This window comes from Thermobia domestica, chromosome 11 (assembly GCF_964235325.1).
Source record: "Thermobia domestica chromosome 11, izTheDome1.hap1.1, whole genome shotgun sequence".
Lineage (NCBI taxonomy): Eukaryota > Metazoa > Arthropoda > Insecta > Zygentoma > Lepismatidae > Thermobia > Thermobia domestica.
In genome coordinates, this window is record NC_137464.1 from 178,169,996 (window position 1) to 178,197,297 (window position 27,302).

Here is a 27,302-nt window from a genome sequence, read left to right on the forward strand (position 1 = left end):
TTAATTTATATGAGGAAACATTGTTTTAATTTTTTGAAATAAAAGAATTTTAGCCTGTTAATTTTACTGACTACTTCTTCTTGAGATCTTTAGATTTATTCTAAGCGAAATTTAACTACGGTATTATGCAATTTTAATATATATAAATAAAAACTAAAACAATATTACATTGAATATTTTTAAAGCAAGGAACTCTTAAATAGGGCAGAAAAAGAAATTAGTAAAATTGAATGATTAAAATCTTGTCTATTTAAAAGAAAAATACTTCCTCATATAAGTCAATGGGCTATTTAAAAAAGGAAGATAGCAATTCAACATCCACAAAAATAAGACACACACACACACCTTCTTTCATTAAAGTCTTTTTTCGAAAGCTACCCTGAAACGATGGTGAGTCGTTTGTTACAACCAGTGTTAAAAGTGAGGGAAAACACGAGGGACGTCATCCCCCACTTCCAAAAATATCTATGGCGTCCCTCCACTTCCTAAAAAATATAGTGGGCAAAGATAGGCACAGGGGACGGCATAACGTCATGCGTTCCCCAACCTTTTCAAATCCATTTTTACCATTGGTCACAATTCGATTTTGGTGTTGTTTGACATAATATTTTCATTGCTGATTTATCAAATCTTTTTACCGTGAAGATTAGCACATACCTGACGAAATAGCTAAGGGTTGCCAGGCACTTATTCATATTGATTCACTGTGAATAAGTGGTAAGTAACTATTCTCATCTTCCAGACGAGCGAGATCTCATATAACCTCACTGATGAAAAAGAATATTAAGCTCCAAACAAACAAACACAAAACATTCTAAATTTCACGATAGCTTCGTAAATTGACAAAATTACATTTCCTCTTTTAACGCAGTCCTTAATATTACCTCATTTATATAGGTACTATTTTTCCGTTATGTTACGCAATTAAAGAACCGGCTTTTAATATATATAGGGAAATGTAAAGATGAATTGAAAACTAGAACCACAATAAGCTTACCATTTTCGAAAGTATTACACATAACTTCTCGACTCAAACTGATGTTATGACGTAAATTTCATTCATAAACATCTTTATTGAGCTTTCATTAAGTTCTAATTTTCTTTGGTGTGTTTTAACAAAATACAGGCTATAATCAACGCATATTTTCAGTTTTAATACTCTTAAACTTAGCCTAAATTAAGAAATATTCATATTTAATGTATTTTAGCAGGACAATATGCTTTTAAACACACAATTAAAAGTAGAGGTTGCTCCTGAGGGAAGTCACAAAGTTAAAAAATTAAAGTTTTCTTTCTTCAAAGTAAGGGGAAAAAGTAATCTAATGGACTTAGAAGATGCAGGCCCGGATGGGAACACTATTGTGGGGATCCAGGTTTCAGAAAAACATGTAACGAAATCGCATTAAGACTATATCATCCCGGTATTCATGGAGGTGTCATATCACTTAATAGACCTATTTTTTCATCAGAAGTTGAAAACGTAAAGAAATAAACTACTGTAGAATTAACTTTAGAAAATATTGCTTGTTAATACAAACTATTCACTCCCTCAAATTCTAGATAGAGTCCAACAGGCTATACGTTCCCTTGTTTGTCCATTTGCATATGAGATCCTGACCGCGCATATTGTTTTATACGGAAAGTACGTACACATGAAATACTTACAGAAAGTATTATAAAACATGCGTTTTCAGCTATATGTTTGCAGTCCAAAAACTACAGAATTTACAAATCTAAAATACGATTTTACATACGCCACATACACTTTTTTCTCAGTGTATGGTTTTGAAGCATGGTCTCAGATACATAGCTATTATCTACAGAGCACGACAATGAATGAGCCTCGAGGCTTGGCAATACAGTAAAACTTGAAGGTGAAGGTCTGCTTTTAACATATCTGGGATTTACTAATTTTGTTGTACTTACTAATTCATGCAGTTCCTGAGCACAAAATTATCATCGGCCAAGGTCGATTTCCGCTTCACTGACTCGGGGTTGGATAGTTGGTTTCTTAACGATGGGGATGGGACGAGGGGAGGGTTAACATTCTTCCGAGCACTAACACTTTCACTTTGAATGCCTTGGTGACAGGGGTTCAGAAGGTGTATACTGGATTGTGGACTACACAGTGGTATATCATACTGTAATTTGGACATCTTCGTTACGCTGACTAAACGATAAAAAAAAAAAAAAATAAATAAATAAATAAATAAATAAAATAAAATAAAAAAATATATTCCGAATAAAAATCATTGGACAACAGTATTGCAAGCCCTTCCACTGGTCTAGTGGCTAGCACGCGCGACTTTAGTGATCGATTCCCTGTGGGAAAGTATTGAACGACAGTGGTTCAGATTCCACGTTAAAACTATACGTCCATGTCTCATATAGCCTCGCTGATGAAAGGGGACGGTGAAAGATAAGATAATTAATCAATCAATCAATCAACAGTATTTCAAATCTCAGCTGCATAAACAACCTATGACTTGTAGGACTAGTTCATTTTGTTAAAGCAGCTATTTTAACGAAGTTTAGTATTAACATGTCAGGTATTTCTATGAGATAAGAAAAAACATTATTTTGTAACTAAATGATAGCTCTATCCACATAGATTCTGCAAACAGAAACAATGAAAATCGATATAAAAGTGACTCACATTATTTTAACAAAAATCGATTTAGGTAATAGTTTGGGCTGCCGCAAAAATAGGAAAAGTTAGAAAACTCCTATTAATTGTAACAACTCCATCAGGGGGTGAAATTGGAAGGAGCATACGCCATTAATCAGCCCATTAAGGTATACAAGCTCGCTCAACTGGGCTCGGGCTCAATTATTGAGCCCGAGCCTCAATGAAATAAGTCAGTGCGAGCCCAACTCAGAGAAGTGAGCCCGAGTGCAATTGAGCTCGAGTCCCAATGAAATACGTGAGCGCGAGCTCAATTGAGGGAACAGCCCGAGCACGCATGAGCGTGAGCCCAATTAAGAGAAATGAGCGCGAGCGCAGTCAAGAGAAGGAAGCGTGAGCCCAAGTGAGCGCGAGCCCAATTGAGACAAGTGAGCATGAGCCCGAGTGAGTGCGAGCTCAGTTGAAACAAATGAGCGCGAGCCCGGGTGAGTGCAAGCCCAGTGGACAGAAGTGAGCGCGAGCCCAGTTGGGAGAAGTGATCGCGAGTCCAGTTGAGACAGGTGAGCGCGAGCCCAGTCGAGAGAGATGAGCGCGAGCCCGAGTGAGTGCGAGCTCAGTTGAGAGAAGTGAGCGCGAGCCCAGTTGAGACAGGTGAGCGCGAGCCCAGTGGAAAATGGCCATCTATGCTGCAAACTAGTGGAATCCATGGGAGAGCATCTCCACACAAGCCCAACATTGCTAGAAACAAGAAGGCAGTTCGACTGGCATGGTGTAACGTTTATAAAACACGGACAGTGGACCAGTGGAAGACTGCTATTGATAAATCAACGAACACGTTTCCAGTCAGATGAGAGAGTGTGTGTAGCACCAACCTAGCGAATACTTCTCAGGTGACTGTGTTGAGCCAACACTGAAATTCGCTGGTGTTGATGGTATGGTATGGGGCTGCTTTCTGTTTATATGGACTGGGTCTAGTGCTATCATCCCTGGTAGGATGAACAGAGCGTACTACTGGAACATATTGGACAATTAATATCTGCCTATACTGTGGCAGTTCTGAAGAAAGGACCAGTTTCCTATCAAGATGACAATACTCCATGCCACAGATCCGCCGTTCTTATGAGGTTGTATGGCGATAATTCTGTGCAACAACTGGATTCGACTGCTCGAAGTCTCGATCGAACATTTATGGGATAAATTGTGACGCCATTTGAGATCTCGGCCAAATCGTCTCAAGCCGTAAGGAGGAGTTGCCAAGACGCGTGATATTTGTCAAGAACTGGTTGAAAGCCTTCCCAAAATTGTGCTCCATATGATCCCGGCAAATGGAAGCCCGACAAAATATTAGGTAAGTCGTCAATATCCTCGTTTAAGTATGGGATGGCCAGTGACTACTTGGAAAAAAGTGTATACGTTAAGCCATTTAGAAAAATATGCATTCTCATCGCGTATTCGAAGAAAGAAAGAGAAAAAAAAACAGGATTTTATTTGGAGATACGTCCGTTATCGCAGAACATCTAATTTACATACAATATAAATGAGAGAGGCAGTTTGAATAAATTTGAATACCAACATCATATATAGTAGGAATGTTTGAATTTGTGATGAAGGTGATCTAATTGTTATGCTACTGAATGAATTCTTCCAATAATGTTGAACTCGGATGAGCGACTAATTACACCAACACTAATCTGAGGATTGCTTGGCAAAATCTGTCGAAAACTAGAGATAAGTTTATGATAAATGGAAGAAACAATCTTTTTTGTATCATACTAATTCCTCTTTATATACGAATTCAGTAATATACAGTTAAAAAAAAAAAAAAAAAGAAAAAAAGAAAAGAAAAAAAAGCTATGACTGGACCGAGAATCGAACCCGGTCTCCGGCTTATAGTACCGATGCGTTAACCACTATACCATCTATCCCGCTCCCTAAACAGCCATACTAGGGATGGCCAAAATTTTCCGGAATCGTAAATCTAACTTTCCGGATTCCGGAAGTGACCATCCCTAAAACAGACATTCCATCATCCGTGAAGTCAGTATTCAACCATCCAGAGTACATGGATTATACTCCAACTGTTGTGCTTGGAGAACTGACTATATAGGTGCATTACAGAACCTTTAAAATCATCAGAGATGAGTTTAATTATGCACAATTCATATACAGATATTTATGAATATGATAAAAACGTCTAGAGTGGAAACACATCAGATGTTTAGGTTGGCAACGATCAGCCAGCGTCAGGTTGTTAATAGTGGTGTGTTTAGGGGAGGCTTCATTTATTGAGGAGCATAAAACGGCAGTGTGCAGTGATAGTGTAAAATAGGCGAAAGAGGGCAAATTGTTGGCACTCTGTTGTGTGTTGCGAGCGTGACGAAAGTGGCAAGTGTGTGGGTGTTTCGCGAGGGACCATATCCACGATGATGGCGACCTACATACTTACGGTAAAACGATATTGGCAGAAAGAAACAGTGGTCGGAGAAAGCCCTCAATGACAGGTCCCTATGAGCATTGAAGTGAATTGTCAGTCAGAACCATCGTGCGACTACGGTGCGAGTGACGGAACTCAGCTAGCATCTCTGACAACATGTCTTGAAAAATCATAGTCTGCCTTGAGTTACATAACGTAGATGTACGGGGCCTTGCACGGGTAAAACCGCTGATAAGGGACCAATCCTTTTCTTTACGACTTTAAACGAGGACATTCTACACAGCAAGCCGAAAAAAAAATTAAAAAAAAAAAAAAAAAAAAAAAAAAAAAAGACTAAAAGTGCATTTGGGCCAGAAATTGCGAATGAACACACCAATCGCCGTCAAATTTCGTTCTGGTGACAGAACATCGTAAATTCAGACCCGTGTGCACCGACTAACATCAAATTCTGATGAGATCCTCAGAACATTGTGGAAGAGAACCCTTGGGAAAATGTTCGTACGATTGCAGGTGAGACAGGCATACACCAATACCACTGTCGTTCGACGGCGTCGTGTAATTGATATGGTGAGAAAGTTGAATTCGTGGGTGGCACATGAGTTGCTACAGGGCAACAAGAATTGCCGTCTGTAGGTGTACAGTTCTGGGTGTATGAAATCACTTAGAAGATTCCGAGTATCGGATTGTCACTCCTGATAAAATATGGATTCCTTATGACAGTTGTAAGTGGTCAGAACAATGGTAGGGAGGTCGTAATCAACGTCTAGAACAGCCGTGTGCAACAGCCGGCCCGCTGGTCAGTTATTGAAAACAATAATTCTTGTAATTTTTCTTTTTTACAAAACATGTTAAGAGTGAACTGGAAATTTTCCATTGATATCACAGTGCGAAACGTGGTAACGCCCTGAAGATAAGCACTTGGCAAGCGCAGGTACTTGAGGGAAATTTCCCTCCGTATAAGGATTGCTAGATGTACCAACAAAGTTCTAAATACATTATCCTGTTCCTCTTTACTGAGTAAATATTTTGGTTACCAGTAATAACAGTTGTTTTGTGTTATTGTGATGTAAATTACGATAAACATGTTCCATCATTTAATACTATACTATTCAATTGTCGTAAAAATGATATACCTACAGTGAGACCGCGACGCCATTTAGTGCTCTGTGATTGGACCGCCCACTCTTCCAATTTGCACACCCCTGGTCTAGAATATTATTTCAAATAATCCCTCTACTTCCAAAAGGTGTTGCTGCTGTTATGATGGATGTAATCTATTATGTCTTTCTCCATCGATTAAAAAATCAGTATATAGTCCTGAACTCTATGAAATGCAGCCCAAACTTGACTGCAAGCATCCAGTAATGGCAGCAGATATGGTGTCCTCATGTTCCATGACAATTCATGCACATAGTACGCTCGAAGGATGGTTCAGGTTCTCCATGAGTTAATAGTATGAAACACTTCCTTATTCATTGTATTCTCTGATATCTATCCTTTCAGCTACCGTCTCTTCCAGCATCTTGATCATTTCTTGGAAAGAAAAACCTTCCCTGTTGATTGGATAGTTCGCATTATAAACTTCTTTCGCCATGGAATCCGCTCATTGGCTGAATGATGCCAAAAGTATGTGTGGTTGCCAATGGTAACTGTTTCGATTAACCAGGTATTGTAGTTTTCATTCATTTGGTCTTTGGAAATGATGGACCTGGGTGGATATTTCATTCGCACCAACCTAATAATTTCATTGTGCAACAAAGCATAAAACCCACTGTATGCACATTAAGTTTAGATTATGTTTCAAAAACATTATTATCTTTTATTTCAATGTGTTAAAAAATCTGCAATTTCACATGAAATTCGGTTGAAATACGAGAAAGTATAGAAAGGTAATTACATTACCAATTGTATCTTTCAGTTGAAAACGTCAGGAACTTAGTATTTTATCCTATGGTGATTATAATTCTCAAGTTCGCTTTTATGACCAAAGGTTAATATTTCCTTTTGTTTTAAAGTTACGTTTACAAAATATAACTATTCTGAAAAATTTACAATTGCGCAGATAATTTATTGCGAAAAGTTAAATGCAATGATTATATCATGCCATGTCTATGTAGTTACTGTGCACGAATATCCTCGACTAATTGCATGATTCCGACCTGTCCTATATTGTTTAACAAATCGTAGGGAACCCAAACATATTGCTTATGTTCACACGGTTCCGTGTTTGTGTATCCTTGAAATGTACAAGTAGAGGCACTAAGAGCTGTTGCACTCTTAATAAGAGGCAAATGTGTTGTGTGAGCGTAGTTATCAGGAAAAAACTGCGACACTGAGTAAGAACGTGATAAGACATACAGTCGACTACCGTAGAGGCCATTGTCAGCGAAATACTGTCATACAAGTCGGAAATAGTCTGTTGGAAGATGGCAGGAGGAGTTCATCCATGTGATGAGCATGGTAGAGTTGTTGGTCGGCTTTAAGCAGGTCAAAGTGTCACAGATTACACATGTGGTAACCGTATCAAATCAGTGTCATTCCCAGACTTCAGAAAGTCACTTATAACAGGAACAACTGTGTGTGTGTGTGTGTGTGTATACATGATGGAGGTCGTGGAAGATATATATATATATAACAATTCGACAGAATAGATATATAGACCAGTTGCCAAAAAGGAATCAATCTCCATTCCAGTCCAATTGCTGTGAGACCTCCAAAACAATTTCAGAATTACTAAATAGTGCTGGGTTGTATGCTTGGAAGCTTGTAGTGCACTCCATTATCCTCTGCCCCCCATCATGCCAGATTAATATTGTATGAAACATCGTGACTGGAACCAAAAGAGATGGTTCAATGTGATGTTCTCACATGAATCCCAGGTCTGTGCGACAAGTGATGCTTAACATCACTTGGTGTGGAAGAAACGAGGAGCATGTAGAAACATCTGACCTTTTTCGTGCTTGTATTACTAATATTTTGTGATTTTTATACGAACACAAAATCAGTTAAAACGTATATATTTATTTATTAAGTGAAACACTGGTTCATTGGTTAGGCGCTAGTATCATTGCCTGTTTCAAATTTTGTCACACTTTTGGCTGTTTGAATAGCAATGCTTGTCCAAAGAAAATACATCCTTAGTCACAAAAAGTAACTAAATTTCGATTGTAATCGAGTGGTTCGGGCGGACATAATGGTAAGTACCAATTTCGGTGACATTGGTTATTATTAGGTGGCATTGGTTAAAATTGAAGCATACAATAGTATGTATGTGAGTTAATTTAAAAATGTACCAGCAGATGGCAGAGGAAGCTTGTTTGGTGTATATGAGTTCATTGAATTGTATGGGAATGTTGAACCTTTTTTACCCGGTTTACTCAAAAGCTAGGTGATGTGACAAAATATTATGTTTCCCCGAGCCGCTCAATTATCCAATATGTTAATTGTATATTTCTTTTAAATTCTGAGAAAATTTTCACACGAAATAAAAAAGTAACCTGATAGTAACATTGGTCTAAAACCTCGATAAGCAGCCAACAATGTGACAATTCAATATCAAGGCACACTGGCTTTAAAACTTTGGAAAGCTATCAAACACTGTTCATGGCATCATTTAGATAACATATGGATTCTAATCAGTGTTTCAGAACCTTGAATTCACAGGTGTGCCTGATAGGGGGACGCTTCCCCCTTTAAAATTTGGCGCAGAAGAGGAAATTGAAAAAGGCGTAAAGAATTTATATGGAAGAAGTAAAATAATAGGAAGAACACATTAATGTTATATTTATTATATAGTAATACTATACATGGGATTCTGTATTTAGAACATGGGATTCCCTCGAAAGTCATGGAATGAAGGAAGCAAAACAAGCGAAGTAGGGAAGAATGTAAAGTAATGTGTGGAAAGTTGAACTGCAAGCTAGAGACGTGCAGCTCCTGGAGGATCTGACGAGCAACGTAGCATGGCGCGTTGTCATGAAGAAAAATAACACCGCACTCCAGTTTGTCAAGGAGCTTCAACCGCATCTGTTGTCATAGGTACTGCAAAAAGTTTGAATAATAGTCGGCTTCAATAGTCTGTCCGTTAAGCAGAAAATCGATGAGGAAAACATCTTGTGCGTCCTAGATATCTGACGCTATCACTTTCCTGATGGTAATTTTGTAAGTCTTAACGAAAAACATTATGAGGTTCAGGGAGGGCCTTTTCAGAATTATACAAATGAAGACTTTCCTTTACATTCAGAAAACAAAGTGAAAAAGCAAGAAGTAAAAATGATAAGATGTGTGGTAGAAATCAAGTGAAGTTCATGTTCCAATTGTCCCTTCGATGTGATTTTGGAATATAACATGTATAATACTGAAGTGTATATAGAGCTCTCTCGTGGCTAAGCGGTTCGCGTTCGCGCCTTTGGCGTGGGAGATCCGGGTTCGATTCCCGGCTGGAGCTCACGTGGTTCGGATTCCACGTTGATCAGTAGGTCCACGTCTCATATAGCCTCGATGCTGAAAGGGACGCTAAACTCAAAATCCAATCCAATCAAGTCCGCACAGAACTATTCAGATGAATTCAGAAAGAGACATTTTCGCCAAAATCGACATCATCATTATAGTCAAAATACGTGAGAGGAACGCAGAATTCAGAAGACTTCTGTGAATTTAAGTTATTTTTAATAGGTTTTGTCTGTAAATATAATAAATAAAAAATATTCATTGCATTATTTCTAAGATAAGGCTTTTTCATTATACTAATGTTTATAAATGAAAATAAAAATCACTTAGGCTTTTGTCTGAAGTACCTTTATTTCAAATTTATGTCTTATATGTGGCTCCAGGTCCGGATTTTAAGTTTTGCCACCCTTTACCCTAATGTATAAAATTTTAACACAATAGAAGATAAATAATAACATATATAATATTATGCATACATTTATTTCAACATTTCTGTGTAAATTTTAATGAATTTTCATTTTGAATCTGCTGCAAAGAAATATATGAATTGTTAGAAATTTACGTTTTTAAAAAATAAAGTTACAGAGAATATTATGCTTTCCCTTTCGAGTAATGATAGGAGAGAAGAAAGTATGATGATCGTAAAAGTAATCAAATTCAAGATTTCAACGAATTTACACGTTTCATGGCCCACACACGCCGAAAAAGTGAACTCTGGATGTCTATCCGTCTGTCGTTCCAGGGAGTCATATTTTCTTCCTACTCCCAACAATAGATGTATTTTACTGAAAGCTGATAATTAAATAAAGAACTGATATTTTCTTGAATACGGCTAGAACGAATTTGTTTAAATTTCATACATCAATATTTCATTAGCAACCCAATACTGTAGTATAAGCCATTGAATCCCGAAGAGGTATAGTAATTTATTCTTGGTTGGTGAGTTTCTTTCGGACAATTATCTCATAAACGACTCAGGGGATTTTGTTCGTATTTCATAAATAACCGTTTCATTAATAACCTGTCAATGTGGAATAACTCACTTCTGATAAAATACATAAGTAGTAGTTCATTCTTGGGGACGAGTTTTTCTGATGATTTCCTTAAAAATGACAGACGAATTTTTTCGTATTTCATAAATAAATGTTTCATCAATAATGTGAGAATATGACATAACTCGTTTGTTTTGAAGAAATTCACAAAGGGTAGTGTACTTTTGGGATGTTTCTTTTCGGAAAAATTTTCACAAAAATGACTCAGGTGATTTTGTCCATATTTCATAAATAAATATTAATAACTATAATATAGCGTAAGTCATTTCTCATGAAAATATTTCCATGAGTAGTTTACTCTTGAGGTGGTTGCTTTATTATTATTATTATTATCGTATTTACTCGCGTAATTTTTGCACTTTTTTAGACGAAAAAAGTTGTTTTGAAACAAGGGTGCGTAAATTATGCGGGGGGAAAAATTAGCCACATCAGTGAACATCATCTATTTTTTTCCCCCAGTCAAAATAACACGAAAATACCGGTATACATTTTCTTTGTAGCAAGAATTGACAACAAACAACTAATTCTAAATTTGTAGAAAAATAACATTAAAAAATTGATTAAGAAGTCGTGTGGTTTCTTACCTTACAACAATGGCTTTGCTGTGTTGCCAATTGTTCATTTGCTACTGTAAATGATTCCTGGAAAAATGCTGTTTCACAAATTACGCGAGGAAAATAAAATATACAGAAAATGCCCTTCAAAATTGGGATGCGAAAATTATGCGAGGGCGAAAATTACGCGCGTATTTACGGTATTTAATATATTTTTTCCAAATTCGACTCATGCGATTTTGCTTATATTTCATAATCTAATATTTCAATAGTAATCTCAAAATATGGCATAAGTTATTTCACATTAAAAAAAAAAAAAAAAAAAAAAAAAAAAAAACAATCACACACACACGAGAGTTTACTTTTAGGAATGAGTTTTCTTCGGACGAAATTTTCTGAAAAAGCGTTATAATTTTGTTCGTATTTTAGTAATAAACGTTTCAGTAATAATTGCAGCATAACATGATTTTTCGTTTAAAAAATTGGAACAAGAAAGTTCAGTAAACTGTCAAAGGAGTGAATCGTCGAAATTATAGTTTCCTGTTCCATACGGCAATAGAATTCCTGCAGTTCCTTTTTCGCTCAGCCACATGACACGCTACTCTTGCAAACGATGTGAGGCATAAATCCCTGTTGTAAATATCGCGGTTGATATTTGTCTTGAGGCAGTTGCTGGCCATCGCATGCTGTATGGGGGATTTTCGAAGGTCGCCATACGTCGAACCACACGCAATAGCGCCGAGGTCCTCACAGGCCAGTTTCTAGCTGCTCACGTCGGTATGATGGGCCCAGGATTCTGTATAATACGATTCGCAGTGGCACGACGTATACGAAAATTACGCACTTGACACACTCCTACGATGTGTGACGCCGTGAATTTAGCGTCGGAAAAGGCCACAATGAATCCCTCTCAGAATCTGTTCAGTTTCAGCAGTATCAAACTACACTCAACCACTCTCCTGTATCCTGTGACTAACGACATACTGTTGGTTGTCTTGTGACAATCTCACGGCGATGTGTTGCGCATGCGCGGTAGTTGCAGATTGACTTCGGCTCAATATAAGTCAATCAACCTCTATTATTATTATTATTATTATTATTAATCATCTCAGATTTCGGTTTAATTTTTTTTTAAATTGAAATTGTTGTTTCTCTGTTTTCTCCATCATATTTGTGGTCACCGCATACAGTTTGATTTCGTTTGTCTGAAGTTTTACCTTTTTCTCTCATGCTCCATAACTGTTGGTGCTGCTACGAAAAACGTGAAGCATTTTTTATTAAGTTATTACGTTCATTTTATGCGTAAACTGTTGACCTAAGATTTTTGAGTAATTAAGACTGAAATCAATTATAATATTTACAAAGTGACAGGATAATGACGTTGCTATGTAAACAAAACTGAAAATAAAAAATAAATCTTTTGTATGTTGTCAAAAGATCACTGGAAAAGCGATAATATGTCAATTCGAAAAAAATTATATGTGGTGTGAAGGCATGTCTTCTCGTAAATTATCCATATTGAAGACACTGCCCATAGGGTTCATTGCAAAAACTAGGCTAAAAGCTAGCTAAAAAAAGTTAAAGAAAACGCTGAGATTGAAAATACATAAAAGGAATGCGAAAAAGAGTGAAGTAAACAGAGAATTTAACAAGAAATTCTCTGGTAATGTGCGTAAGAAATTAATAATAATAATATTATTAAATTAATAATAATAATAATAATGTTAATGAACTATACCGACAAACTGCAAGAGGTGATTCCTTACATCAAAATAAGAGAAAAAGTTCATATGGACCTGTGGGGAAAAGTGCATAGTTTCAGAGCTAGGGCTGTCCAAAATCGCGATAAACCCAAATTTCAACAGGCCCTATTTCGAGTTCCAGAAACTGTGGATGGTGGTCCTTATCAGCGTAAAGGAAGTCATGCATACTCAATCCAAAAATGTATATTTCACTAATATTCAATGGGTGTACAGAGTATTCCATGCACGGTGAAATTCCCAGACATGCCATCAACCGAATTTTGAGATATGCTATGACTTTATGATTGGTCCAAAGTAGGCAAACGATAAGCCTTGATAGCAGTGAACATGGAATCATTTGGCGCGATGTCGGAAGCGTTAAGGATCGTCAGTAGCACGGTCTCTCGTACTCGAGAAAACGCATGCTGTAATGTTTTCTTTCACGCTTCATGTTCATGTTTTATATATATGAAGAAAACGTGAAATTTACCGTACCGAAATACATCGCATCACACGTTATTCCGAACACAAAATCATGGAGCTGCCGGATCCTAACACGTCCGACTTCCCTCCGAAGCATTGGGTGTCCATTGTTGTCAAGGCTTACCTCCTGCCTACTTTGGACCCCTCCTTGAAATCAGGGTATATCTGAAAACTCTATCGAGAGCATATCTAAGAATTACATCCTGTAGGAAATACCCTGTACACCTATCGAAAAGGGTGATGCGCTTTTGGATTGTGTATGCGTGGCTTCCTTTACGATGATAAGGACCACTATCCACAGCTTCTGGAACTCGAAATAGGGCCTGTTGAAATTGGGCTTTTTTTTTGCGATTTTGGACAGCCCTAGCTCTGAAACTATGCACTTCTCGCCATAGGTTCATATGAAATTTTTATTTTGTTGTGAGGAATCAGTTCTTACAGTTTGTCGATATAGTTCATTAACACCCTGTATATATCATCATCATTATAGGTATTCTGCCCTTACTGGCAGATCACTTGCAGCAACTGAGAAGCTTCCATCCTCCACGGTCCTCTGCTAACCTCTTCGTCTTCATGTATGATCTTTCTGTTTTTATATAATCCATTAATTGTAGTCTCCTTCGCCCTCTCTCTCTTTCCCGCCACCATACCCTGTAGGACGTCAATCATGATACAATTTCTTCTTACGCAATGTCCCAACCAGTTTCTCTTCCTCTTCTTAACAATATCTAAAAGTGGTCTTTTCTCCCCTACCATTTCTAACACCCTCTCATTCGTTTTCCGCTCGACCCAACTAATTCTTTCCATTCTTCTCCACACCCACATTTCGAAGGCTTCGAGTCGTTTTTCATTACTTTTATGTTATGTCCACGTTTCCGCCCCATACAGTACAACACTCCACAAGAATATATATATATATATATATATAGATAGATAGATAGATAGATAGATAGATAGATAGGTTATTCCCTATGATAGTCTCTTCTTTGAGGTGGAAAGGGAGCTTCGGCTCAAATATATATAAATTTTTAAAGAGTAAGTTAAGGAAAAAATTCAATTTACAGACTCAAAATCAATTAACCTATTTCTGTTGCGCTAAGAAGTGAACATGGTAAGTCAGAAAGTGGAGTTCAGTGGTGTTGAAACTAGAGCAGTTATCAAATTCCTTTTCCTCCAGAAGACTGCAAAGACCATCGCATGCCACAGACAATAAGGGTCCACATCCCGTGCTATGTCCCTGTTAAGAATTGGTTGTCAAATTTAGGACAGGATATTTTGACACTGGAGATGAACCCAACCTTGGGAGACCGTCCATAGTGAAGAAAGAAAAAGAAAAGTAGCAGGCGATTTAGACATCTCCCGTAAATGCGTTAGTGTCATTATTCGTGATCATCTTGATGTGAAAAAACTTTTCGTCAAGTCGGTGCCCAAATGTTTGCATTCAGATTAGAAATATGGAAAGGTCCTTGCTTTCAGAGCCGTTTTGAGCAGGATGTCACTAATTTTGTTGCTTGTTTGGTCACAGAAGATGAAGCACGGATCTTATATGATCTTTGTATGATTCAGGCACAAAAACAATCAGAAGAATGGCATCACAGTGGTACCCCGAGGCCAAAGAAGTTTTAGGTGCAAATTCCAGTTCAAAGTTCAAAGTGTTTTTCGAGATCAGGATGGGGTAATCATCTTTGAGTATCTACAACAACTACTATAACCGCTACTTATGCATCATTACTAGACAGTTTCATTCAGAGGTGAATAAAAACGCACTAGAAAGTTTTCTATCTTCATAACAATGCATCTCCTCACAAGAGCAATGTTGCAATGGACAAACTGTCCACATTAGGATTTGAACCTTGAATCGCATTCTATTCACCTGACCTAGCCCCATCTGACTACCACTTATTCCCAATTTTTCTTAGTAAGAGAGATAGAGAGAGAGAGAGAGGAAAACACCTAAAGGGACAAAAATTCAGCAACATTTCTGAAGCGATTGCAGCTGGAAATGTATTTTTTTTTTTTTTTTTTTTTTTGTTTTGTTTTGTTTCATTTATTTATTGAGAAATCAAAGAAACTACAGGACCGAAGAAAAAATGCATCGAATTGAATGGTGAGTATGTTGACTAAATCCATCATAAAACTTTGATTTTTTTAAAAAAAAAAGGAAAATACGCCCTAGTATTTTAAAGTTGATTAGGAACTCACCTTGTTTAAATGTCTATTTCAATTGTTATTTTTAGATTACCTTTTGTTGGATTTGGTTTCGTATCTCCGTCAATCACATTACACAGCTCTTATAGAGGACTCCTCTTAAAAGAAATCTGAAATCCTTTTCCCAATTACCACAAAGCAAAGTAAAATTTCAGCAATTTCTTCTGAATTGAGACTAGAAACCACTGTATTTTCATTCATTGGAAGTGCCATTTTTAATTTCATAATCAAAGTTCTAACACAGCTAATACCTGAACTTACAATAGAAAGATAAAGTTATGACTATTTAATGCTACGTAACATTATTGTTTTTTTTTTTAAACAGAAATACGTCGTTTTAAATAATATTAATAGTGACATTATTATTATTATTATACGTACTACAATATGTAACACATTATTAATATCCAGAAGGTTGGTCCACATTTATGGAAACGATATTATGTCCCCTACGGTAGGGTGTAAAGCCGTATTTCCACCAGCAGTTGTGCTCGATATGACGGCCCTGACTATAAACTATAGTCCGACATCGAAGTTTTCATTGGAGTAGGCTTCGGTTCAGAAAAATCTGATGAAGTTTGGACCATTTCTCCTTTTGCAAACTTTCCACAAGCCAGTCAATTTGCGTGGACGACGTAAGGAAATCGCTCGCTTCAAACACCCGAAAGCACAAAAGTCCATTGGTGCAGCGTCAGGAAACTTGACAGGGATGTCTGAATATAGGATAGCATGCATTCCAGTTTCATGCGCTTTGCGGGCCATGTATACCACAGTTGTTCGAGCCGTGTGGCTGGCTGCTTTGTCTTGATGAATGAAGACTTTCGACACTTCAGCACCATACAACGACGGAGTATGCTGCCAGTATAATGGCTCCAGAATGTGTTGTTGATAGTATGCTGCGTTAATTTTCACATTTCGTACAACTCTATGCAGGGGAAATTTCTCTTTATGGCAAAAACTTGCAACCACCACGAAGCTACGGGGAAAACTTTCGTGGTACGTGCGGACCCAATTGGCATGGTCTTTGGCATCCTTGTGATGATTGTAAATGGCTTGAACCCGATTGGAGTTTGACAAATAGATCCAGGCCTTGTCTAACGTCACCACATATTTCCATTTGTCACCCGCTAAATACCGTTTATAGAGCCGTTTGCAATGAACCCTCAGTTCCTGGATGTGTTTGGCTGTGAGTGTGTGAACACGTGGTTTATGCTTCACCTGCAGGCGTAAATCCTGGCTGATTATCCTCTGCACAGTTGATTTGGATCTTTTAACACTCCTCGCAATATCTCATTGTGGCGGCGGATTCTCCTGGGTCACCAACTTCTGCACTTGTCGAACCACATCCGTTGTACGTTTGGGACAGGGGTGTTGTTTTCGTTCCATTGTGCCTCTGACTGTGCATTTTTGTTGCGTTTGGGTACATTGACAATACCCTTCTTGGAAATGGTGAAACCGTTGGAGGAACACTGTTTCACAATTGCACTGTAGCTGTATTCGATGTCGAATGTACCCCTCCCAGAATGGAGTCACTTTTGCAGCCATTTTACACTCGGAGCACTTTACTTTCCGCTACCGAATTCTCCACATAAGTGGTTTCTGATTGCTCTGCTGTGCGATTCTAGCGCCCTTGGCGGACGTTCCATTTTGTTTCCATAAATTTCGACCGACCTTCTGTATTAGAACTTCCTCATGGCTGTATAATCAGTGTGCGTATGCTCGGTGCAGGAGACCCAAGCTTGATTCCCCGATGGGAGTTCAAGTAGTTCGGATATCACATTAAACTGTAGGTCCACGTCTTATATAACCTTGGTCCTGAACGAGATGCTGAACTTCCAAATCAATTAGGCAACCAAGATTATTATTATTTACATAAATCAACAGCCACTCGAGCGGTGTGAGTAGTCGGGTAGCTTTCAAATTTCAAAATGGGAGATCCTTGTTTTCATCTCTTGCGCAGCCATCCTGGCTAAAGTTCGCTCGAGTTTTTCTGCGTCCACTATGTGATTATTAACTACGTATAAGCAAGACTGAATTGCTATCCAAGTTTCATTCTTACTTCTTTGTGGGATAAAATGGCTTTTAGCTATTTGTGGAGTTTTATTCATAAATCACTACTAAACATATAATACCTGAAAGGACGGGGTTTTCCTACTCTTCAAAGAAAAGCATTCTGCTAACAAAATTCTTTTATGTTCAGTAGAAAACTTTTTTTTAAAAAATTATCTATATATTTTACTCCTGTGACTGGTTAATGTCTATAGCGTCAGAAGTTGGTATCTGAACATTTAACAACACACGGTAAAGCATCAAACTGTCCACGACAAGAGCATTTGTGCCATTATTATTTTTGCTTGATTTTTTTTCCCTAACTAATTTTATATAGTGCAAGTAGTTAATCGGTTAATACATACTTGATTAATTATATTTCCATTTCCTTGGTGTAAAAACAGTTTGCAATGATCCCTTGCAAGCATAGGCCACACCTGAAGAATAAAAGAAAACGGCATATACATGCAACTGGCATTAAGTTCTTTTAAAACTGCCAGAAATGCTCTTAAAAAGCTTTTTCGGAATGATCTTCCTGTGCGCCCTAACATGGTACACAAGTTTCAGAAGAACCTGTAGTTATAAATGTTACTTATTCTAATGAAATTTCTAAGAAGTTACTTCTAAATATCACTTTTAATAATAGTTTTCTTGATATACTTCTAATAATTATGATTATCCTCTCAATAATAGCAAAAAGTCACAATTCATTTGTGTAAAATAACTTTTTGTAGCTCTCGCGTTGAGCGGGCCAACTCCGCCTAGCACACTGCACTTGCCTGTAACTACTCTCTGTGGCGTCATTCGCTGCGATAAAGGCCTTGCCTAGTGAAAGTCATAATACTGCTTGCTATAGATGTAAGTTTTATTCTCTGTTAAGCGAACAAAGAGATAGTGAACAAGTTAGCTAAGTGGAGAAGTCTGTCTTCATTGAGTTTTGCAAACCTTTATTGTAAGTACATATTGCACTTACTTAACAGTCTTATTATTATTATTATTATTTATTTGCTCCTAATTCGTTTTCTAAATAGATTTTTTTTTCACGATCGATGGTCGATGGTCCACGATTCGAAAAACTCAACATTTATCGCCATACAACAAAAATGGTAATAGATAGCGACATGCTGTTTTCTGTAATCGATTCAGAGTTTCAAGAGTACAATCACAACCCGTAACATTCTACCAAAACTCGAAGTGTTTCAATTTTACAACTTCAATACTGATTTCCGTAGAGCAAAAACGGTAAAAGATATCGAGATGCAATTTTTTGCAATCGATTCAGCTTCCCAAGAATAGATTCCGTCTCCTCTCTTAGCCATCTGTTCAATTCGGAATTGGTTTAAATCAACGATTTCCGGTTTTAACCTTTAGCATCGCAGAACAAAAACAGTAAAACTCAGCGAGTAATGACTGACATGGATTCGGTGTCACAAGAACAGGTTCTATCTTTGATCTTATTGATCTATTGCAAACAGTAGTTATAGATGTACTACAAGTTAACGTATTGAAATCTACCGTTGTTTCACAGTGTGAAACGAAACCCACTTTTTAAAATATTAAAATTACATGCAACAAAATTTAATCTTCACGAAATAAGGAACATTTAAAGAGATTTTGAGGAAGAAATCGGTAAAACCAAACCATTAAATTTCTAGTTCATTAAAAAAAAAAAATCCCCATATAAATCAATGGGTCAAAAACGAAGATGTAGGAAGTTTTCAATACCTTAAATCTATCACGAATATTCATCTTATATTGTCTGTGATCCTCAGGTTTTCCCTTTTAATATCGAATTTTCTTCCATTTACAACTCCTGTTGTAGTATCCTGGCACCTTTGTTTTTTTTTTTTCCGTACTATTTCATTCTCGCTTTTCTTTCATTTTTTTCTTTTCTGTTCAGTGTTCTGTACTTTATATGTAAATAAAGTCAACGTTCGTAGCCAAGCATAGATTATAATAAACTTCTTAGCTGATAAAGAAATGTCGTATCGCAGAGTAATGGATTATTAAGTAGTGACCATGCTAGGAGATGTATGTACGACTAAGAGTAATGATCGATGCATTTGAATACATTGTGAAGTCCTTAGAGATCAAAGAGATACAATGTCCTAAAATCTCTTCACTAAAAGCCTTATTGTAGATATATATTACATGGTATTGTAATTATGTGATGTATGAACGCCAGACTCTCACACGAGGCTTACTTCAATGTTATCCAAAATAGGAGAGTATAAAACCTCCAGAAGAAAACACCTTAGGATCTCTCTTCGACCAGGTTCTCGAGCGCGTGCATTTTCTAAGAAAAGGTCCGGTCTGTCACCTGCGGTTGTGTCAAGTAGGATTTAGCCTTTTAAGTGAGATATCATTTGACGTTCACTTCTCAGTGAGAGTCGTCGTTCTTTTAATCAGTATACTTTTCTGTGAGTCTTTACTATCCGAACTGTAGATACCCTTTGACCAATAAATTCCGACTTCCATCAAATTTATAGCTAAGTATTCATTGCTTTGGAACATTGATGTACTCCATCCCAGAGTCGAAGTAGCGATCACCAGCCGACCCCAGAAGAAGAGAAACCGCTCGGGGCGCTACACTGTATTGCCGAGAGTTTGTGAATTTCTTATAAGATTGTGATCTAAAATTACGATTAACCCCTTTATACTAATAGATTGATTGGGAGTTCCTTTTCAACATCGAGGCTATACGAGACTAGATCTATTGCTTAAAGAAGGATTCGAATTACTATTCGGTTTTTATCGTAGGCCTAGTGTACTCACAGACTCTGAACCACGCGCACAATGTCCCTCTATGAGATCAGACATCTAAAATGTAAACCAATATTTTAACCGCTGAATAATTTGCTTCTTATTATCCCATGTGCCTAACAGACGCATAAAATGTTTAATTATTACACTTAAGTTGATTATGTACGACAGCTGCTAGAAAGGTTTCTGCAAACTATTACTAACTGACGCTAGTGTTCCGCTACTACAGATATAAAATTCGGAAGAATAGACCTTACTATGTTTTGTTTCTTTAAGCTTACTCGTTTATTTTTCACAACAGTTTGAAGAAGTACCTCAGCAACCGTTCTTCGGAATGCGTGAACGCTATTTCAGGCGACACATATCCCTCACCATTTATCTCATTTTTCATGCGTGGGAATAAAAAGAAGTCATTAGCTGTTAAATCAGGTGAGTACGGGCAAGGAGTTATTAATTCAACATTTTTACTGGACAAAACATTTACAGTTTAGTGTGCTGGGTGGGAACTGGCGTTGTGGGGTGGATTATGCGATTTTGGTTTGTTTTACGCAATTTATTGATTTCTAGCAAAAAAGAAAAAAAATGTGTATCATTCAACATTTGCAGTCCTTCGATCTTCTAAAGCATGGTTGCCTGATGATTTCCTTGGCAATACATCTCAAACGTACAACTTTGTTGGTTTCAGCTCACTTTGAAACACTCACAGTAGATTGCTGCTTAATTTCGGGTTCGCATGAATAGATCCAAATTTCGCCCCTGTAACGATTTAGTACACCAATTTGATTTACCTCGGTTGATTTTTTTTCATTTCTTTACAAAAATTGACACGAGTCTGTTGTTGAGCTTCGATCACTTGTATAGGATTCAACGGCTTGAAAGTTTCCGTACGTTCAGGTGACCATGCAAAATAATATGTATTGCCTTCATGTCAATGTTCAAAGATGACGAAATCTCACAGTGTTACATGCCGACCTCTCTCCATCATTTCACACGTAGCATCAACATTACTGGCAACAACAGACGTGGATGGACGATCTTCACGAAATTTATCACTCAGAAATGTGCGACCATGCTGTAATTCGGAAAACCAATTATACACAGTCTTATTAGATGGTATTTCATCTAGAAAAGCCAAATGAAGTCGCTTGATCCATCTTCTGTTCTTAAATTAAATTTAAAAAAAATTAAAAAATAAAAATAAAAGAGCGTGAAAGTATTCCCGAAATATTTCAGTTTTCCACACAAAACTATTTCTTCAAACTGCTGTGAAAAATTCATGAATACGCTTAAATAAAGATAATTTAAACATAGAAAGGTCTATTCTTCCAAATTTTAAAATAGAATTGACTAGCGTCATTGTTAGTAGTAATTTGCAGAACTTTTCCAGCAGCCCTCGTGTATGTGTATATATATATAGGCACCCTTCTTGTTTCTTGAAATATATCCGAAACTACAGTATACCTGCAAATGCTACAAACATTTTGGTTAAAAATAAAAATTACTTATAGGCTTCACATTTCTCATTTATTTTTCAAATAATGTTTTTTTGTGTATGACAAGTAAAGATCTTTCAACATATAATAGCAGCACTCTCATGCTGTCACGTTTCGTCCTTTAGTGTCAATACGAAAAGAAACAAAACTGAACACACCTCACAGTCATCTAGGAAAAATGCCTCCAAACTAAGACACCAATGAACACTTTTTGTAGTTTCATTAACAGTTCTTCCTTATGTTTTTTAAACCTAGTTAAAGCTTTTTATAAATATAAAATAATTACACAATCTAACACACACAGTTTGTTTTTGTAAGATGAAGAGTTTATGAAGTAATGGCAAGATCCACGGGAAGAGCCATGAGTGAAGGTAAGTGGTATGTACACATATACATATATATATATATATATATATATATATATATATATATATATATATATATATCCCAACACGATTGAAGAAGTAATCGCGCTACAAAGGGTGAAAAAAAAAATACACAAGCACGTGTAACTCCACAATAAACATATGGCATTATTGCTTTGCTGCCAAAGCTTCAATTAACACACGAAATTAAAGATAACAAAAAAAATTAAAATATCAATATTTTTCTCTTAAAAAGTTTTTCATACAAAACTTTGTTTCACTATACAATGAAAAATGGATAAACGCTAGATTCTTTGTCTGGCACAAAAAGGGGACCTTTAAAAACATGATTACTGAAAAAAACAGCACATAATAGGGGAGCCAGTGTTGGTATAGTCTGTCCAAGGAATCTCATTGTTGTGGATGATGTGATGAAATGATAGTGCAAGAGCGGCACAGCTATAGTCTACGTAGGCGAATTGCTAGTTTGCTTTTTAATGTATATCTGTACTTTACGAAGTTCCATTTTTAAAAAAAATCATTTTGATATCACAGCAAGGAGAGGACCATTTCCCTCTTCTCAACTAAACTTCCAGAAAATGATACCCAGAATCCCTATGACATCAAGGCAGTGCCAGCAGTATAAATGCCATGACCACGAGAGTCACTGTATATAAGCTGCAATGTAGATTCCTTTTTATTTCCTGCAAAGGTATTACTTTAACCTCACATTCGAGATCCCTTTTGTTGTAATACCTAAAAAAAAGAACAAAATGAATGTTAAACAAGTTCACAACAAATTCATTTATGCATTATATCACCTTTGTCAGAACGATTTTTTAAGAATTAAAACGCCTTTACCACGTAGGGACTTAGTTCCTATACATTTCTTTAAAAATCTGTCATCCATCTGTATATTGTAGAAAACAAAACAAACTATTTTTGTAATTTCGAATGAAATCTAAGTTTTTTACTAGTAGCTGCGTCAAATAAAATAAACAAAATATTGTACGGACAAGATTACATTACAGAAACAAACCTGGAATCAGTCCCAAAGGATACACCAAAAATGGTATGCCATGAAACATAATGAATACGGGTATACGAAGTTCCTTGCGAATTTCTTTCTAATATGCAAGTGAAACAAAATATAAATTATAACTAGTAATGTTTTCCAAACACACACACACAAAAGTCCTTACAGTACATTTATCTAATGTTTAACCTTAAATCAACATTAAACAAATCTGTTCCATGTATTTTTCCCTGATCAACGAACTTATCAAAGTTCGTTACTGAATTCTCTATGTCTGTCTGTTATTTTCGAATTTTTCAATTTTGAGCCCTCCATTCGATACAGTATCAAAAACTATTTGAGACAGTGGTGGGTGAACATTTTGTACCAGATAGTAACCGGTGGCCACTGGCGACCGATCCCCAGATATTGGCCAAAAGATTTTGGATTTCGGGGAGATTTATGGAGTCATATCTCGGGAATCATGTCATAGAGAGTGATATTGGTGTTTATTATTCAATTTTGAGTCCTCTATTCGATACAGCATCAAAAACTATTTGAAACGATCAATCTTTTGGTTGCACCAACATGAACTTTTCACAACTTCACTTTGGCCTTTGTGCCGTGCGCACACCAATCAACTTTCTTTTTAGAATGGTAACAACTATTTCGTTCCCTCTCAGAAGCTTTTTTGGTTACCACGCATGCCCAACCTTTAACCTTATGGGTCTGGTGCAACTTTTGCGCCTGTTAGATTTTCCACCAGTCACCTAAATTTGTTTCGAGGGCAAACCTTCCTAAGCCCTTTATAAACTGCTGGTTTGGGCTCCATCGGCACCTTGCGCCTACGGTCGTACTATCTAGACGGAGTCTGCAATATCTTAGGACCCAGAGCTCCGACCTTGACTCCTGGTAAATCCTTGCCCGACTCTGCCCGACTTCCTAGCGAAGTCATCTTATCTTATCCTTTTGGCAAACTTGACACTGTTTAATACCAGTTATTGATTCAATAATTGAGGAGTTTGATGCAATAAGGGCGTAAGACTGAAATATGCAGTTGCAGAAAAACGATATTGATAATTTAAATAGTGTTTTTTCTTACATAAACCAATAAATATACAGTATTTTATTACGACATTGAATTAAAATGTTACCAGGAGGCTAAACAAGCATGGCAAAAGCCACAAATGCGTTTGATGCAAAAAGGGCGTGAACTCGCTTACACCCTTATTACATCAAACTCCTCAATTATTGCGTCATTTGCTACTGACTCAATAATTAGTATTGGTATTGAAAAAATGAATTCTTTTTAAGTTCGTTCTGGCAATGCTCTTCGAACATTCTCAACTGGTTTTTGTTCTGAACAGTAATTACTGATTTTCCTTTTTCGAAAAATCTAAGTCCAAATCTTAATTTTAATGGCGAGCAACTCGGGAAACAAAGGTCAAGTCAAGCGTTGCAAAATGAGAGATTTCTTCAATTTTCTATGTCACATTTGGTCAAGATCAGATGAGTTCTGTAGATTCGTACTATAAACAGATTACTCGGTTTATATCGGACCGATGTGGAAGGGTACTCACCTTACGAGAAACTTCGCTATCATCACCGGTGGTGCTTTCTTGGAACCCCAGCAGCAGTTTCCATTTGAACAACTCCGGTGATGCACAGCAAGGAAATTTGATCTCGCTCCTTCCTATAAGCAGCGAGGGCCCATGGATACCGATGTTGGAGATATCTTTCCAACAAGCCAAAGCCCAGAAATCCATTGGACTGGCATCAGAGCTCTTCACAGAAATGGAATGCCATGAATTCCCGATTCTCGTCACCTTTCCTGATAAAAATGCAGATGTTCTGGCGTATAATCTGAAGCCTTATTCATATGGATCCTCACTTGGGTGACGTCTGCATCCAGGAATGAAATAGGGCATACACGAGAGAATACGGAGTATATCCATTTTTTTTCTAACCCAAACGTATACTCACCTTAAGTTTACGAAAGAAGGAGAGCATTTGAGACTGAATATACGCTATATTTTTTGAAAAGATCAGGGGTATACCTACTAAAAATTCCAGCATTACATTACTGTCTGCACCATACAACTACAGGATGCCGATCCGAAATTGTCATAATTGATTTCTGGAAGTATCTTGTATTTACTTTTACGTTTTTACCAACCTTGTGTATCAGCAACTTCTTCACGTAACTGAATCCAGTAACAACCATATATACACGCAAGAAATTTTCCCGGCATAGGCAAACAAAATTGTAGCGGACCTTGGTATCGCTGTCACAATATATCAGCGCCCGAATGAGACCACTAGTAATAATATGGATGTATGTTTCATCAATTGTGACTGTGTCACTTAGATCCTACCATGCGCTTCTCTTGCGGTTTCGTGTAGATCGCTTTTCATTCTGCCATGTGGCACAGAAACAGGTGGTGTATGCGAGCCTTACAGACACCTCAGCCGAAGCCGTTTACGAATAGCTGTGTTCACAATTAGAAGTATCAAATCGAATCGCATGTTAGGACGGTGGATTTTTCTAGCACGCCAGTCGATAGACCCCTTCCCTGCGGATGTCACTTTTCTTGAAGTCCTCCTCTTGGTATCTTTGTGGGCGACTGTCTCGCTACGGGCTCCTGGTTCGTGCAACGGACCACAATAACTTTCACTCACATAGTCACCCCGAGTATGAACCCATTCTCCCGACGCTGTTTTACTATGCATAGTAAGAGAAACAAGCACGGAAAAGGGGCATCACATACCCTTCTCAGTAATGGTTTAATTTAGGCACCATTTGAGGACACTCCAACTAACCTGATAGGAAGTCAAAACCAACTCTTTTTCCCATGATACTTTTGCTTTTTGACTGCTAAATGTAAATATTACTTTTCCCCTTACCACAGAAAGTTTAGGAAGTATTTAAATATACAAATAATTAATTATAACTTAATAAAAGTACTACTGTACATATTTTTTGAAGATTGTAGTAGCGGTTTAGCTATGACATAAAAGTATCTGTTAGGATCTTGTAACAGATCTGCAGATTAATGATAATTCACAGTAATTACAGCAACCCCATTTCGTTCCTATTTACAAATATTGGCACTGTGATAGCTCCTCCCGATTCAAGCTGTACATATGGAATGAAATTGACTGCTGGAGATAAGTTATTCTCCAGTTTTAACATCTGTTTCGACCTCTGAAGGGACAGTTTCTCAATTAAAGGTTACTCTACTGATCTTTTCCTCAAACTTCTACCTATGCCTTTTCGAATATATCGAAGTATTTTTTATCTGTAACTTGCGGTCTCTAAACTCGTACTCATCTTGCTGCTACTACAACGCCTTGTGTACTACCCGCTTTCAAACAATCCTGCACTGACTGAAGCCAGCTGTTTTGAATTATTTACAAAGATTTTGTGTTGCAGTACATGTTTCCATTATTTTGATAACCATCTATATGTAATACACAAAATATTTCAAATCTGTAAGAATTGAAGTACAATTAAAATTCTCTACCACACTATACTAACGAAAGTCAGCTAATTTCTTTGTGCTACTATGTTCAAAAATATGTTTAGAAAAAAAAAAAAAAAGCATCAAAACATCACGATGTTATTAAATACATTTTAGTGTACGAGATATGTTCTAATAAAGACTGAAATTTTTGAGTAGTGGGCCAACGGCAGATGGTGTACTCCGGCTATCGTATGCATCTAGCTATATATGTTGGTCAATGATCGCCTTTTACTGAGTCAAGATCTATCCATTAGTTGCCAAGTAACTGCCCACTGAGTGCCATCGTACATAAGCTGCTCCTGGAATTGGAGGAACAATGCGTCTGTGAAATTTTGCGTAAAACTGGGGAAAATTTTTTCACATAAACATCCCTAATGCTCTATGAAGCATACAAGCATGATTGCATGAGCCAAAATAGTGCTATAATTGATTAAGGCATATTAAAAAGGGCGTTCTTAAACCAGACTGGATGACCCTCAACGTTAAGAAACGACGAAAATGTTGCGATTCTGAGCGCAGTAATTCGTGTAAATCGTCATTCAACT

General features: G+C 37.1%; 1 protein-coding gene across 1 annotated transcript in view; it reads right to left on the reverse strand.

Moving 5' to 3' along the window:
* Positions 1–21,862: 21,862 nt before the first annotated feature.
* Positions 21,863–27,302, reverse strand: part of inc (BTB/POZ domain-containing protein inc) — a 31,763-nt gene continuing 26,323 nt past the window's right edge. The window contains exon 5 of the mRNA XM_081731367.1: positions 21,863–22,974. Coding sequence (XP_081587493.1) covers positions 22,945–22,974 — 30 coding nt within the window. The 3' untranslated portion in view covers positions 21,863–22,944. The remainder of the gene's footprint in view (positions 22,975–27,302) is intronic.